This window comes from Notolabrus celidotus, chromosome 8 (assembly GCF_009762535.1).
Source record: "Notolabrus celidotus isolate fNotCel1 chromosome 8, fNotCel1.pri, whole genome shotgun sequence".
NCBI lineage: Eukaryota > Metazoa > Chordata > Actinopteri > Labriformes > Labridae > Notolabrus > Notolabrus celidotus.
Genome location: NC_048279.1, coordinates 11,422,547 through 11,440,434, shown reverse-complemented (window position 1 = coordinate 11,440,434; position 17,888 = coordinate 11,422,547). Strand labels below are relative to the sequence as shown.

General features: G+C 43.1%; 1 protein-coding gene across 2 annotated transcripts in view; it reads left to right on the top strand.

The window, feature by feature from the left end:
* efnb1 (ephrin-B1) overlaps positions 1 to 15,065 on the top strand; it is a 60,700-nt gene extending 45,635 nt beyond the window's left edge. For both annotated transcript variants that reach the window (XM_034690724.1, XM_034690723.1), the window contains 3 exons: positions 2,109 to 2,201; positions 8,630 to 8,746; positions 11,058 to 15,065. In XM_034690724.1, coding sequence (XP_034546615.1) covers positions 2,109 to 2,201; positions 8,630 to 8,746; positions 11,058 to 11,452 — 605 coding nt within the window. In that variant the 3' untranslated portion in view covers positions 11,453 to 15,065. The remainder of the gene's footprint in view (positions 1 to 2,108; positions 2,202 to 8,629; positions 8,747 to 11,057) is intronic.
* The last annotated feature ends 2,823 nt before the right edge of the window (positions 15,066 to 17,888 follow it).

Sequence of the window (17,888 nt, the reverse complement as noted above, 5' to 3'; positions counted from 1 at the left end):
CGCCTAGAAGGGCCAACTTATCATCATGCCACATCAGTGATGCAGGAGCCGGCTCAGCCCGCCTGAAGGAATAGTTAATTTAGATGACAGAAGTAAGTTAACACTCGGAAGATTTGCTCTCCCTGGGTGGATATAAAATTCATAGCATGACGCTCACTCTTAGTCAGATTATTCAAGCGCCTTTGAGCTCGATCTTCAAAGAGCTCATTTTTGTCTAACCTTGCCCTGGAAATGTAAAAAATTGAAAGAAGAGGAGAAATTGGGTGGAAAATGGCAGGATGAGGTCAGCACTTGTGGCAGCGTCTGGGCCTCTTAGCGTTGTGAGACGGTGTGTGCCTTTAAGACTGGAAGCAGTCCCGTTCACCTCACTGTCTTTGAATGTTTCGGTTTGAAGAGACATGCTCCCCGTCTGAATAGACTTTACATAAATCATAAGACTCACTTAGCCTTGAGTGTTCATTCACATTAATGTCCCACGTAAATTTGCAATCTTTTTGTTCCCGCTCTCTCTCGGCTCAGCTGGCCCCCTCGTATATATTTCAGCGTCGGGTTCACTCAGTCGTGTTGAGTCTACTGCTCGGGGAATTCACCAAAGAGCTCCTAGCACAATGTTATCACAAATCCTGCTCACAAATTATCACGTCGCTCTGTCCACACTAACAAAATGTTGTGGTTGTGCTTGAAATTTAGAGCCTGGGTATGATCTGATAATGAAACATAATATTAGTGAAACTCATTTAGTTTTCTTCAATTTCGCCGGAGCTCAAAGCTGAATTCCCACAGGGCAACAAATGTCAACATTAATAATACTTAGGAATGACAAGGCATGAATCAACTAGATGAGCTTTTCCGTTGCTGAAGAGCCTGATTTCAACACGGCTTGATACACTGTCAAGTTATAAATGCATGTAGCAACATTGAAACATCATGCTAGCAGCAGTAGTTGTTACAGTGTTTGTAGATCAGTGTTTGGACCCACCCAGCCCTCCCTACTCATACAGCCTGTAGCTTAGTCTGGCTCCCTTTGTGTCATCATTAGATAAGCACCCTCTCTAAGACTATCTCATCATAATGAGGGTGCCATCTGAAGCAATCACCCAGGGAGATGGTCATTGAGTTAAGAGGGAGGGAAGGGGAGGGGTAAAGTAAGATACTGCTGATAAAAAAACAAATGAAGTGAGGGAAAAAACAGAGAGAGAGAGAGAAAGAGAGACCAAGACGGGCAGTGCAGGAAGAGAAACAAAAGCATATTGAAGGAAGGGAGTAAGTTAAAACAGCAGACTAAGCGGAGATGGAGATCATTTGGGGAATTCCAAAATTAGAGCTGCCATTGCATGGCAGGCAAGGCGCACACCCACACACACAAACACACACTCACGACTCGTCTTGTGTGTAGCTGCTCAGTGTTAAGGTCAGAGTCACACTCTGTCTCCCTAGGTCATTATCATGGGTTCTAAAATAGACAGCCAATTGTGTCACAGCGTTTGAAGTGGATGTGACATTAAATAAACAACCCTCGACCCTGAGCTCCTTGCTCAAGTCACACAAGAACACACACTTTGAAACAAATGGAGAGAGGCAGATATACACACAATGTATAAAGGGACACACACACACACACTTGCACGCAGAAACATTAAGGAGGCATTTAGCTATCAGCACCACCAGCAAGTAATGACACATGTGGCTCAGAGGGAGTAAGCTGCTCCAGGACTTGGCAGCAGCTGGAACTTTCGCTGGCATGTCTCACTGCTAAACTATGCTCCGACAGAAAACACTCACACACACACACATACAATCACATAGGTCTGACCATGTTCCTTGTCTTCACCTCAGCGCCCAGCTTCTCTCTGTAGGTTCTGATGTTGTTCCATTTATTTGACTTCACTTTACTGTGTTAATGAGAGATACCGTAGAGAGGAGCTGCCGCTTGATTGAGGGTGAGAACGGCTAATCACTGCAACAGCTAATCAGTGCTTGTCGTAAATATTGATTAGCTCGGTGCGTTATGGACGTGCTCATTAACCAGTGTGTCATCTTCTCTCCTCCTCCTCCTCTCTTTCCTCCCTCTTCTTGTCCTCCAACTCTTCCTCTTCCCCTCCATGCAGCAACCTCCAACGGTACGGTCGAGGGCCTGGAGAACCGGGAGGGAGGCGTCTGTAAGAGCCGAGCCATGAAAGTCATCATGAAAGTCGGACAAGGTAAATGTGTGCTCACCTCACATGTAGAACACAATACAAGGGCTGCTGCCTTAAAGCCATGTTTCACTTTGGTGTGACATTCTCATTTATCGCCATGTGTGCTGAGCGTGACTTTGTCCGCCACCGGCCTCTGACAGGACTCGTTCTCTACAACAGCAAAGTTGTGAAATGAATTTGCCACCAGTAACAATTTTTTTTTTCTGCTATGACATTTTTAGTAGTATGGATGATACATTTGGCTTTGGTGAAATATTGATGATATATTGAAATTAATCTATCATTAAAAAAATGTGTGGATGCAAATTATTCATTTCTAAACACAAAGATGAAATTTGCAAAAACAGAACTCAGTCTTTCATATTTACCCTTAAACCTTCAGCTTTCTAATAATATGATAAGATATATTATTTTATATTTTTTTCCCATATATTTACATTTTAAATACTGTACAGGGAAAGAGGTCAATAATCTTAATAATATGGTAATAAATCTTGCAGTCACATGTCTGAGCTTTCCTCTTAACATTCATTTAAAATACACATAATATATTTAAATGGTATTAAAAAAAAGAAAAAATCCTTAATGCGCGGTGGGATTGCCTATTTAATTTTACAGATTGTAAGACAATATAGATACAGAGCATCCAGAGAAAACTACTGTGATCTTTTACCTATCTTACTAAATAATTGTTATAGCAACACTTAACTACAAACTGTTTATACACTGAGCAATTTATTGCTTTAATTGGCTACATTTTTCATCAAAATCGACATTAAACGTGATAAAAAATTCCCTTTTAGAATGCCTGATGGGGCAGACTGCTACAGCTGCAATTTAAAGACACTTAAAGATAAATAATTACACACAAGAACAAATCCCCACAGTGTGTCATGAAATATTTATTTGCAGTTCATACATATTACTATGTTTTACTGTGTTAAACTTGTGAAGATGAGTTGAATGAATTGGTCCTGCTGCAACAAAGGATTGACCAAAAACTGCTCAATGACGGTGTACCTACAGTCCTCTTTTAGAGCTTTCAGCTACGTCTCGTAGCTGAAGGATGGAGTCTGATCAGCTCTCACTGAGAGAAATTAAATATTATTAATAGAGTGACTGCATTACATATCTGGATGACTTTTTACCTCATCTCAGAATACTACCGGTACAAGTTAAGCAAGATGCAATTCTGTTATTGTCCTCTGAAAGAGTAATACATATCCACACTGGTGACGCCAGTTTTGCACTCGACTGCTAGTTTTTTTCTTCTTCACTTATGTAATGGCGGAGCACTTAGCATCACCTACTGTGTCTGAAAGTGTAGGTTTCTTAGTAAGTAAATGTAGTGCATGACGATTTCATATATATACTCCAGCCTCCGTACATGGGGCGCACGACTCAACCACTAGGCCAAACTTAGGCCCCTATGTCCATGTTTTTAAGATCACGTTCAGACCAGCAGTTCAAACCATTTAGTGTCTACCATCAAGGGTTTTGTAAGATATCATTCTGAGTTAACTGTTGCTTAAATGTCTCTGTTTTTTGTGAGACAATTTGCGAATCAAAGAACAGGAATGTTCATAAACTGCAGTTTTGGATTTACAGCTTTTCTGCTTCAATGTTGTGAAGCTCTGTGATTTGTCGGGTACTTATTTAACCATCTGTCTTCCCTTTAGAAACACGCCTGTCTCATCTGTTTTCTTTGGGTGTAATCAGTTCCTAAAATGATTATCCGGTAAAAATCACAATATATTTCAATATCTTGCCATCAAATATAAACCGCTATTAGTCTTCTACAGTAGTGCTGAATAAACCTTTTGACACACATAAACAGTTTGCACAAATCATGAGATCATCAAGAACGAACATCCAAATAAGTAATGACTTCACTTCCACATGGAAACAAGGCCTCTGACAATCCTCAGCTGTTTGAAAGCCTGATTGTTTTATACAGAATGAAAGTTGTTTGAATTTGGGACGTCAGTGAGTGGTCCGGGGAAGTCTTCTAAAAATGCTGGAAGTAAACAAGCAAGCTTTGTTTAGATATTCGTGGACATAACATTTGGTTTGCATCGTGCTTTTCGCTTTTAGATGGAGTTTTACTCCGTATGTGGACATCTATATCCTGCATTTGACAGAGTACAGTACACAGATGTGTTACTCTGTAAACATTCCCCCATCCTTGTTGTGGTTGTTTTGACCGAAAAAAAGACACCAACGGCCATCTGAGAGGAACATCTGCCCACCACTATGATCTGATTCTAGCTTAAGAGTGGATATCAACATGTCAAGAATAAAAATGAGACTAGCTGAGAAATCTTCAGTGTGTGGGTGTGTGTGTGTGAGTGTGTGTTCATATTTGTGGGCTGAGATTTGAATGCTGGCTTGCTGGATGACAGCAGTGCATCCTGGCACTCAGTGGGAGAATAGAAGCTAACAAGCTGCTGATGCTAGCAAGGTCTGAGTCGGAACAAATTCAGCAGATACAGTGAAAAATACCCACAACCATCTCACAAACAGACAGGCATTGCATTATCTCTCCATGTAGGTCAATTTGAGCATCCGACAGCCCAGGATTGCAACACCCGCGCCAAATGACAACACAGCTGCATCCATGCAGGCGAAACAGGCTTAAACACAAAACTATTAACCATGAGAGAAAGAAATCCCTGAACTCACATTAACGAGAGTTGAAAGGAAATGTCTTATTCGAGGAAAGTTCTAGGAAAGTTCCTCTCAGCCTGACACTGTTTCTGTGGCTGCCGGCTGTTCCTCAACTTCGCCAGAGCCGTGCGCTCATTTCCAAAAGCGGTCCGAAGTGAGCTGTCACTCACAATCAGTGTGCCCTATAAACCTTGTTAGAAAAGATGCTGTCGGCCCAGCTGCCGCTACTTTTAATTCTATTTCTGTGAGTGGAATTTTTTGATACATAATTTGTCCATCCAACCCAGTAACTATAAGAGGAGAGGACATGAGGAATTAGAGCATCGACAGGAACTTTGATTTAACCGCTGTGTACAAATTCTAAATGATTGTTTTTCCCACTAAACAGAGGGAAGCTGACCTCAGGGTTACAAACAATGACTTTTTCATTATTGACTCATCTGCTGAAACTGATTATTTTATGGATTAATCTATAAATGTTCTCATCTGTCACATTTCAGAGAACACTAGGAAGTGCTTATTGTAGAGAAGCATTTTTTAATGTACTTGCAACATAGTTCTAGTTGTAATGGTGTGTTAATGGTGTTTAATTTTATAGTGTAGAACTGCTTATTTTGCTTGAGGAAAGACCCCGATACATCCTCTTCCGTTGTTGCCCAACCAACTAATGAAAACACCCATGTTGGTGTATCATCATTCATGACAGAGAATTGTGCTAAAATAATTTTTTGAGTAATTGACTAAAGGGCAGAAAATCCATTAATCTATCAGCATTAAAGAAAGCAAAAACTCAAATCCTCTCCTGTAGCAACGATAAATCCCAAACATTTTCTGGTTCTCTTGTTAAGTGTCCTGAAATAAGATACTACCTCTTAGCTCTGGCAGCTACTTTTTACTCATTATGAGTAATTCTGACCTTGTGATTGCATGTACACTGTAAAAACTCAAATCCAGGTTAGTGTTTTTATGTTATGTGTAGTAAAACAATTCTTTATTCAACTCAATACAAGCCACATTGGATCAATACGTTTTGGTAAAAGTCTCATTTCAAGACACTACGAGCTCAAAATAAGACCTAGATCGCTTTTCATGAGTATATAAAAAAAGCTCAATCTGCTTCTCAAGTTTCTTGAAATATGTCTCAATTCAAGAAAACTAGCAAGTAAAGCAGAAATGTAGGTCTTATTGTTAGCTTGTAGTTTATTGAATAAGACTTTTACCTGGACTTCTACAATTCTACAATTTCATTTAGCAGACGCTTTTGTCCAAAGCGACGTACAACACAAGCAAGAAGTTATACTGGAGGGAAAAACCTGCAGACTTGTCAGGTCAATGCAGTTTAGATAAAGTCTGATAAGATATCTTTTCTTTACTCGAAACAAGATGAAAAACACTTGCTTAGTTTTTGCTGGGTAGTATCTTGAAATAAAGTCTTCAATCTCGAACCCTTGGCAAGATCTTGAGTTTTTGCCGTGCAGAAGCCAAATCTATTAATCAAAAAAACTTGAAAAGATGAATCAGACTTGAAAGCAGTTATTATTTACGGCCCTATAAATCTTCCTGCAGCTATACCAGTCGCTGTTTTAACAAGCAGGACAAAAAAAACACTGGGCTCCTCTTTGCTCTGACCCCAGCTGCTATTGTGTTTAGACCACATTTCCTCCGTCTCTGCAGCTGAATGCCAACACCTCCTGTGGCCAAGTCCCCAAGATCTTCCCATCTGTCCATCTCGCACTCCTCTGCTCTTTGCTCTATGGATTATATTTTTGGGTGACTCACCCCAGTGTGTGATGTGTGCACATTCTTTCACTGTTACATTTTTGTGGCGACACTCCCAGGCGCAATCATGTTGAATCAACTGTTCTGGGAAATGATGCACTCTGACACGTCGATATCTTATTGTATTTTAAATGCCACGTGTTCCGTCTTTTGTCTTTATGAAAAATATGAAGTAAGAGAGGAAGTGAAATTGATTGAACGAGGAAATATGAGGGGACCATATTTTCTACATCCATCGCTGCTGTGCACTCTCTTTCCCCTCCAACACATCATGTCACAATGCTCATTAAAAATATGTTGACTCACCGCCTAGCACGCACCCCCCCTTCTTTCCTTTCCCTTCACCTCCCAACATATTCTTATCCCTCTTCTTTTGCTCGATCATTGTCTCCCTCTCTCTTTCTCTCACTCCTCCTCTTCCTCTCCCCTCCGCCTTCTCCCTCCTTCTGGCGGTTTGGCAGTTCTGAGGTAGTTGCTGTCTGCATAGCTAAGGGAAATGTCAGCAGTACACACAGAAAAATGGGTCAGAACATTAGAACGCTCCCTGCACATGCTCAGTGACACACAGTTGGGGCTATATGCACGACAGTGAATCAGATCACTGTGTCCTCTTGTATCCCCTGCCACACATGAATGTTGCCACTTCTCACTCCTGTCTTTTCTCATCAATTATTGACGGTGCAAAACAGCTCACGGCTAAGTTCACTACTGCTGCAATCATTGTGGAGCAATGCGGTGGTCTGGACATGGAGACAATAGAGGAGGAGATGAGATCAATTTCTTAATACTACGCTTATTTTTGCCAAACACCAAAAGACAAATGCTGCGCATGAATTTATTGCCCTCTTTGTCTTTACTCCTCCCATGTTTTCCTCCCTCTTCTGCCTCTTTTCTATCTTTCATGTGTTCCAGATATCCAACACCAAAATGCTTTCCTTACTCGAATCTCAGCCAAACAGTGGTGGAAATAGAAAAATAGTCTGCTAGACTGTCAGGTCCTTTTTGGAATCACACACACATTCACAGTCATGCACGGCCACACGAAGGCGAAGAGGGACTAAAATGTAAATTGCCTCCCCACACACTCTCCTCTCTATTTCTCACACACACCCCTTGAGCAGGCCTTCGGGCAGATGCAGATAAGGCCAGATAGAGGAGAGGCATCTGATAGTGTTCTGTGGAATCCATCAGACCGGCTTCGGTAATAGTTTGTAACTGTCTTCTGTCTGCCGGTCCTGCCCTCATAAAAGCCACACCGCGGACCCACCAGTGTTTACCGCACAAAGACTTCAAAGCGCGTGTGCTGAAATCACAACAGACAGACAGATAAACTGTCTGTTTCCTTTGCATCCCCCTCAGAGCTTATGTAGCCTCCCCCCTCCTCCTCTCCTCTACCCCTTGTCTCCCCCTGTTCTCCTTCCTGTGCTCCTCATCTCTCCTCTTCAGAAGTGTGCCTCTTTCAGGCAGAGTTAAACCCGGGCCAATAAATAAGGCATATTATGGCCTTTTAACGTGATGAATAATGTAAAACAATAAAAAGTTAATATATAACTACTTTACCCTCATTCTGCCATGCCTAAGTGTATTGTAAGAATATCCTAGGTGTGGGTTTATATGTGTGCAGGCATGTGTGTGTGTGTGTGTGTGTGCGCTCCATGCTTCCATGAATGTGTCAGTGTTGGAAATGCCTGTCTGAGTGTTTGCTGAAGGAGCTGCCGATGTAGATGTGAGCTCATTTTTTACGACAGGACAGGGATACTGGCGTGTTTCACAGACGTTCGCTAACTTGTCCTTCCTCTTTCTGTGCTTTCATCTCCACTTCTGAGACACTTTCAACACATGCAAAGATAACCTTCTCTGTGAATAAAAGACATATCAAAAGATAATAAAAAATAGTCCTTGCAGATTCAGAGGGACAATTCATTGTCATGCAGCACATGTGTCTCTCCAAGGCTGAGTTTCTCTCTGTTTTTTGTTTCCCACAGTCCCAAACGCAGCGAACCCCGCAGAGTCGGAGACTCCAGAAGACAACGCAATACCAGAGTCCAGTCCAAGTCCGTCCGACCAGGACCGAATCGGACCCGCAATGCCAGGAAGCCCTGGTGAGCAGATTGACAGAGTTACATTACACACACAAACTGCAGCTTCAGACTCTTTGCACAATGCTCTCTACTCTCTGGAGTGCAAATATTTTAGTAAAATAAAGGTTTTTGAAAAGTAAAAACAGAATATTCACAGCCTAGAGGGTTCGTCTAATAATTAATCACAATTAGCCTGAAAAGAGAAAATAAATATTACAGTTGAGTTTCCCTGTGTAAGCATTCTCTTATATGGATTTTTAACGCTGCAGGCGTTCCTTTGATTTCTTGGGGGTCAACATGAGTAAGAAGGTGTTAAACCAATGTTGCAAATAATAAAATAATAGAAACAAAAAGCAGCTTTGAAACATAAAGAAACCACACCTTAAGCTAATGCAGCTCAACTTGAGTCACTTTCCTCATTCATACTGAGCATAAATGGTGTGCTGCACCCAAGGAGACTCAAAGACACAGCTCTTTATTATATATCTTTTTAAACTTCATTAGAATTGCAAATGATGAAGATTAAAAGCAGAGATAATTGAAGCAGTCACTCGAGCCTGCGTGGATGCTCTGGGCCCTCCCAGTTTCCTGTTTTCACAGCACCTTTAAGAGCTGCTGCTTTCCACAGGAGGGATGGCTCCTCAACTTTTTGACTTACTCCACAACTTTGCCACTAACTTCTTCCAAGTACAAGCTGCTCTGCCTGTCCCGATGTGATAAGCTGTCCTCATTTAATAGTTGCTTATTTGACATTAGTTGCTCTATAAAAAGATTTCCTAATGTCACTTTTTCCCTAAACCCCAGCTTTACCTGTCTGCCATTGTTAGATCAGTGATTATGTCAAGTGAAGAAGTGGAGGGTGGAATGAAGGACGTGTCATTGTGGTTTGAGGGGCTGATATTTCAGGAATGAAATTTCTGACAGCATCCCTCCAGCTCTCCACTCTGCCCAGAATGTACAAAATTCCTTGCGCCTCTGATTTCACCGATAAGGCTGGAAGAAGTAGCCTTCAGTGATGTCATTTAGGCGTGATAAGACGTAAGGGGCAGTTATCCCCCTCCTCAATAAATGGTTAAGTGCAGAGTGCGGAGACACAGTCATTAGTGAGGATGGCAGTCTCGGGAGGTATGAGGCCTTTGTGTGCCTGTGTGTGCCTGTGTTTGCGTGTGTGTGTGTGTGTGTGTGTGTGTGTGTGTGTGTGTGTGTGTGTGTGTGTGTGTGTGTGCGCGCGCGTGTGTGTGTGTGTGTCTGTTGGGGGGGGGGGGGGGGGGGTCGTGGACAGTAAAGAGGTGGTGGTGCTGGGAGGAGGTGAGTGCTGCTCTTTGGCAGCAGCTGCATGCATACATGGAAAACAGATTTGGTTCTTCTCGGATTTCAGTTACTGGAGGAGCCAGTCATTCTCTCCCTCTCTGTAACAGCCTTCCCCCTCCCTCACCCCCCCCCCCCCCCCCCTTGACAAAAGGACAAAATAAAATCAGATGTTCCGATATGCCCGCCTTATTCTTTTTTCATATCTGACTTGGCCTTTGCCATAGAAACATGGCCTTGATATGTCATACAAGTTGCCCCGGCTCAATGGTATCAGGGCAGGAATCTTTGTTGCGTTGAGTGATGGCTGCGGATTTCATTAGGAGGCTATTTTGATGGAGCTAATTCAATTAGATTACATCAATGGGCTGTTAGTCATGTAAAGCAAACAACAAACGGAGATGTGATCCCAGTTGATTTAGGCGCAGAACAGTAAGATTTGCAGATGACAGGTCAGGAGTGGCTTACTGTAACTGTTTCAGCCCCTCTGTTTGTTCTGCAGTCTCCAAGGGACTGCGGGGAAATTATTTGGGTGGGGAAGGATGCCAATCCTCTCTACAATTAAGCAAAGAAGAACTTCACTAATGTTATGAATGTTTTCTTTAGATGCGCCCACTTTGTCTCAAAAACAATCTGTGATATCCAGTATCTCAGATAATATACCTAACAAAATGTCAAGACTACAGCCTCTCTCAATATTTGAACAAAGAGCAGCGAAATGAACTGTTATTATAACCACCAGATGTGTGAACCTGAAACAGAGCTGGGCTGTACAGTTTCACCGCATGCCGTATCGTCTGCATACAACAAAAAGCACCTTTATGGAGCACATGAAACCGTCTTTTGATGTAGCTTTTTTCATATCTCTTCTGAAGTGATAAATCTCACAAATATCAAATAAAAATATGGCTTATAAAAAGCTCAGCTCTTTTTCTCCTATCCTCACCCCGTTCTAACCTTGCCTAATCTCTTCTGCACACTCCCTAAGCCCTCTCTCTCTCTCTCTCTGTCTTTTTCTCTCCAGACCAAGTGAATCAGGACCAGTCTGGTTCCTCCGCAAACTCAGACGGCATCCTTAGCTCCAAAGTAGCTGTGTTCTCCTTCATCGGCACCGGATGCATCATCTTCCTCCTGCTTATCCTCCTCCTCGTCATCCTGCTCATCAAGATGCGTAAGCGCGCCAGGAAAAATGCCCACTCGCAGCCTCGTCCCTCGGCACTGTCACTCAGCACGCTGTCCAATCCCAAGCTCCCAGGGGGCACGGCTGGCACGGAGCCCAGTGACATCATCATTCCTCTGCGGACAGAGAACAACTACTGCCCTCACTATGAGAAGGTGAGCGGCGACTATGGCCACCCTGTCTACATAGTCCAGGAGATGCCCCCGCAGAGCCCCGCCAATATCTACTACAAAGTCTGACACGCTCCGTGCAGCCTGCCACCCCGTCAGGAGAGAGAATGAGAGGAGCGCTTGATTTATGTTCTTGGGAAGGACACTTTCCTTTGCATTTTATGGGACTTGAAGCTTCCTCGAGCCCATGTTATTTCTACCACCTGCTGCACAAATCTGGAGAGACACACACTGACCAGTTACCAGCGGGGTTGTGAGCTGACTGTTGAGAGAGGTTTATTCTGTTTGTTTGGGTTGTTTGACAATCCCCTTCCCCCTCCTCCTTCCCTCAACTCCCATCTTCTACACCTCCTCGATGCGCTCCGAAAGAGGGGGCGGGGCTGGAGCGAACCAACAGATGGAACTCTAGCTTCCTGGTTGGCTGTCCCCTTTAACGGGCAGGATATAACTTATCTCAGTTCCCTGGAGTACAGTCCGTGCTACACCCAATTAAACACACCATCCTAGCACACTAGCCAGAAGCAGGCAGACACAGGCCCTGGATGCCACTCAGCCTGCAGTTTGTGTGCAAGCATAAAACGTGTGTGTGTGTGTGTGTGTCTGTGTGCATGTGTGCGTGTGTGTTAGTCAGGGCTCTGTGCTGGGCCAGGGAACTCTCCAGATAGCTCAGGTATCAGACACAGTGTGTGAAATGATGTGTTCCTCTCCCTTCGCACCTCTGATGTTTGCCTTACTTACTATTTTTGATGGAGGATTTCCTCGAACCCTGATTCAGTTCACAAAGCAGTTGTATTTTGTTAGACTTTTCCTACAAGTGCACAATGTATAGAGTTGAATAGATCACCAATATTACTCCATCTTTCACCAACCATATCACCCATTGTACTAATTTTTTTCCTGAGAACGTGACCTGGACTGTTGATCTCGAGGTGTCTATGTGTCTGTGTGTGTCTGAAGTTCCCCCTTCTCCACTGGTCTGATATGAGCTTTACCATTACTCTGGTATTTATGACTTACGTGTGTGTAGTTGAGGGTGCGCCCTCTGTGAGTGTGTATGCGTGTGTGATTGGGCATGTCAGGACTAGTTTTGTATCTGGGCTGACTTATTGACTTAGGGGCAGAACACTAAGTTACTGTATCGCAAGCTGCAAAACAGGACGGATAGACTGACAGGCTGACAGACAGACAGACAAGCCCTAAATCTTACAACACCCTTCCTGCTCCACTTGGCACCCATTGAAGGTTGTGTGCCTCTGATGAGCTTTCCGGGAGCTGTTTTTTGAGACAGCAGGCAGGTTGATATTTGTTTGTTCTAGCTTCTGGTGCTACGGTGTTAGCATCAAACAGTGAGTTAGTTTGGTGCCTGCTGCCTGGGCAAAATGGGCGTAGGTTGGCGATGATTGGCCGGCCTACATAGGTAGGATGCCCTAAATATAAGTTGGATGGCAAGAGCTACGGCTGGGATACAGTATTGTCAGATGCCAATTGGCTGCCATCTGTAGATGAATTGGTGGAGTGCGCAGCCGTGCCTTCATCGGCGTGTGACTAATCTATGTGCCATCTCGGTGCCCACACTCACCAGCCGGAGAGAGAGAGAGCGAGAGAATGTTCCCGTGACTTGGCTTTAACCTGAGAGGAAGATTGAGGTGTTGATGGGGATAAGAGGGGGTGATGGGTGAGGTGTTGGGCGGTGGTAATTTAGCATTAATTTTTTCTATCCTCTTACCAGTTGTGCTGTGAATAAAAATGCTGTGCAGGATATTCCACAGTCAAGGTGTTCAGCCAGCGAAGAGGACACTGCAGCTCAGCTATCACACAGCCCAGGGCAGCAGCACTGAGACAGGATTTACAGCAGCTGGGTGTGTGCGGGTGTGCACACCAAAGCTGGCTTTCAGGTGCTGATGGTGTTCAAATCTGTCTGCGTGCACATGTTTGGTGCATCTGTGTGTAAGTGCTCATTTGTGCTTATATTTGCATCTTTTTCTCTGTGTGTATGTGTGAGCGTGTTTGTGAATATGTCTGTGGTGGAGCAGACAAACACTCTTGTTTTGGGATTGGATCTAGGTGCTCCAAACAGTGTGGTTGCCAAAGTACGGAGCACCGCAGTCCCAGTTAATGATGTGTGAGAGGAGAGGGGAGCAGATAAGGACAGCTATTCCTCAGCACAGACACGAGCTGATGTTTGACGCACATGTGCACACACATGCGCAAACACACCAAGACTGACAAGTCCAGGTTTATCTCCAGTAAAACGGTCAGACTGCCAGCCGATGTTTTCTCACCGGCAGACACCTATCATCCGCTGCCACATACTATTGCCATCCTCGGATACACACTGCTGAGTTAAAAGGCAGCCCAGCTTGAAGACTCGGGGAAGACTCCAGTGGCTTTTTGCGTGTCGTTAACCTCAGAGTTAACAGCCTAAACAGCTGCTCTTGCTTTTGTGGTCCTGTGTTTTAACTCAGCATGCAGCCCTCAGTGGCCCTCTGTGAAACACATCTACATCAAATGTTTTTGTTTCGGATCGGTGCGCATCCATTCACCTACACCAGCCAAGGGAGTCATTACCAAACTACCACCAACCATATGTCATTTTTATTCATTCTTGTGACCACTTAATGTTATTCAATTTTTTTGAAAGAAAAAATTAAAAAGAGAGAGAAATGTAAATATATGGATAGAGCCCAATTTAAGATGTAATTTCACCTGAACACTGCTCATAAGAAAAATTTAAGATTAGATTTTTGTAATGGAGGATGTTTGTAAATAGCTGTCTTTTTAAAGTGTGTTTTGTATGAATCCTTGCATTTTTGTCTCTGTTTGCAATATGTTTTTATTTTCTTTTTCTTTTAGAGTTAAACTGAATATTGCAACGGACACATGAGCTGTCTTTTTTCGCAGCGTCCAGTATTGTCAAAAAGTCTTTGTTACCACACGTGTTTGAATAAATGGGGTTCAGAGTTTTTACATCGCCATTCAACAGGATTCGAGTTGCTCAGAAACTGTTCGGGACGGAAGCTTTGTCAGCACTCGGCTTTGAAACGGATAGGTCATTGAAACTATGAATGATAAGGCCACTTCCCTGTTGGAGACAGCACTTAGCTCTGCATATGAAGACTGTGTTATTCCACTGCCTTTGAGTTACCTACACCTTCCACTCCATTATAAGACGTAACAAAAACATTTTTGGTCCAGAAAGATTAATCTTTTCTCAGTTTTAATAAGTCTATTGGGCTAGACGGAGAGAAGGAGGGAGAAAAAAAGAGGCCACGAATGAGAGTGTGACCGTTCTGCGCTCGCCAATAAATCATCCGGTTTACACCACTCATTATCTCCCAGGCGGTCCTTTGTTTTAAAGTTGCTCTCACCCTCCTTTCCTAATTTAGCTCAAAGATGTTGGCTCATGATATGAGCCGCACTGTAGGTTGATTTCTGCTATTGTTCAAAGCCACAGTATTATTTTTCAATGTGCATGTGTAAGCAAAACCTGTTGAATTTGTTTCCCTTTGTTTGAATCATAACTGTCAAGTTTTGTTATTTTATTTTAATTATTTTATTTTTTTTGCCACTCACTTTCTCGCCGCTTCTCAGCGTAACCTATTGGCACCAGCTACAATGGAAATAACGTTCCACCAGTTTGGAAACTACCGCATATTGATAAATAAAATTTTTCCCATGGAAATTGTTCTGGAAAGATGTTTTTATTTCTTTGTTCTGTCTTTAAACTTTACAAATATGGGTGAAATAATTATTTTGCTATTTCACTGACCACCTTGGATCATTCTGGGATCATAAACCAGCCGCCCACGCTCACTCACACTACTTCCCTTCTAGCCCCCCCAAACCCTCACCTCAGGGGTCAGTGCTGCACAGATGGGTTTGTTCTGATACATTAGTCAGATTGAAATCACAAGCAGGCTTCATAAATTCATATTCGAGGAGTATGGACACGCCTTTTTGCATAGTAACTAATACCTATATCAACCCACGCTGCCCTGGTGTCCTCCAAAATTACATTTCTTCATAGATGATTAAATCTGATTGGCTGCGCTCGGCATTTCCATTGCGTTTGTCTGAAATTACAGTCTGCATCCAGCCGACTGAGGGACAAACTCTGAGTCCTCTGTGAAAGCAGAGATGGCATGAAATGTTATTAAAGTGATTGGGCATTTTCTCTGACAAACACATCAGTGTTTTGTGGGCATGGCTGCTTTCATGAGGATGATGATGTGAGCAGAGACGGACAGAGTGGGCGAGTGAAGAGACTGATGGCAGGAGAGAGAAAAAAGTCAGGGCAATGAGAGACATAATGTGCCTGTGGCTTCTCCGAACTATCCCCCCTCCCCTCCACTCCCACCCCCACCCTCGCTGTTTCTCTCTGTGCCCCAGGGCAGGTACGTTCATCCGGTTTCCTGGCTCGGTCCCGAGACGCCCCCATAGATCCACGTTACTGTGGGTTTATTAAAACCTTCCCCCCACTGAGCTACTGTGTGTGACTGCATGTTTTCTGCGTATGTGTACGTCTCTCCCTCTCTTTTTCGCTCTCTATATCTATCTGTGTGTCTGTGAGTGTGTGTGCGTTTGCCACAGGGTTCTTCTGGTGAACAACAGCAGAGTCAACATCACAAAAACAAGGAAACATACAGTTACAGCAGCACTGCAGTACTTCTGCAATTCTTTTTTTGGAAGATACAACCTCTTAATGTATATTACATCAAAGATGTGCATGATATTCAACAGCCTGGTGGATTCAACAGTTGAGGATACTTTGTATAATGGACATACTAAATATATGAACAGTTTTAGGCAAATGTAGAAGACCTACGCATATTACTAAGCTCATCATGCATTGTCTCTTGAATCTAGTTGCTTTTCGTATCAGTGTTTCCGCGCTTACAATCCACTTCATTTGCATTTTTAAACACCGGTACAATTTTAAACTGCAGCTAAAACACCCTTGTGAGTTTTCACTTGATACGAGCATGTGTAATTCCCCACATTGTGTTTTTTTTATTGTGTAACACGGTGGCTCGCATGTCTTTATAGATGAAACAAGTCACCTGGGACAGCAACAGCTGCCAGCAGTTTGTGGTGGCTTGGGAACAATTTAACTTACACTCGTTTTTATCCATGACTATGAATACTAATCACGGAAAGCACTTTCAAAGAAGATTCTGTTTCTACCAGCTTAGTTTTCCTAACAGTTTGTAATGTTTTAAAGTAAAGTGAACCACTGGAGATTACAACAGAGTCACTTTTAAGGCACTGGAACGTACAAGGAGAACAAACTTGCATTTTTTTTAGTCAAGTGACTATGAACTTTACTTAGGCTCACAAAAATTGCATAATATGAATTCATAGCGTGTGGCCACCACAGTAATTACTTTCAACGTGATGTAAACTAAATGAGCACAGTGTCTTTTAAGGTGAGGAAGCATAGATTAATGCCTTTTTCAGCTGAGTATTTTATTTTAAATTGCACTGTTAGCCTCAGATGATCACCGACCGGTTTTGGCATTAGCATAGTTTACTTATCATTTTGTTTGCTACATCACTGCCTGCAAGGCGAGTCATTTCTACTCTGACTGGGGCCACGAGGGCAGCAGAGCTTGTAAAGAAGCCGTGAATGGAAAATAAAGTTGTCAGTGGGAGATGTAAAGTGATAGCTAACCAGATGAGGGGAAAGAATTCAGCAACATTTACGAATCCTTTAACAGTGTTAGTTGGCACAGCTTCTTAGTTTCCTCTCACGTTATTTCACACACTCCACTCCCACAGAAAATCTGCTGCATGTGCACACACTCCCCTTGATCTGGCGAAGCAAGCAAGTTCAAAACTCTGCAACTTCTCAACTGTGACCGAGCATCCGGAGGGGGGAGGCCGTCAATAAAGCTCTTAAGCGATTTGGTGTGCATCACCTAATGTTTTTTTTTCTTATGGCTCGTGCAGGAGACTCGTAACTCACACCAGAATCAATATGACATGCTATGGGACATGTTCGTTCTCATGTAATGTACACATACATATTTAATGAGTTAATGCATCACTCGACAGTCATAAATAATGCAGGCCCACTAATGCCTTTCATCAAATGCTGCTCATCAAATATCAAGCAGATTTTTGGTCAATCTCTGAGCGACACAGGAAACCTGAGTCTGCACAGAGAATCGGAGACTGGGAGAAGAAAAACAATGAAGGGAGAGTTCATTAGTCAAACAGTAACGTATGGATCGTTCATGAGAGGGCTAATTAATGGGATTCAAATTCCAATCAATGAGGGGAACTATATCTAAACAGTGTTCCTCCTTAATCCCCTCTGAGGGGCAGGAAATGGAAATTCCACCAATGGATCTTGGTTCTCCTGGGTTATGTTGGGCTTCATTTTTTTGTTTCATTACACACACGCACACACAGAGACGTCAGCCTCATATTGATGGCATTGTTATGACCAGAACATGCCTGATCAGGCCTGGGCCACGGCAAGGATCCAGGCCCGACCGAGACT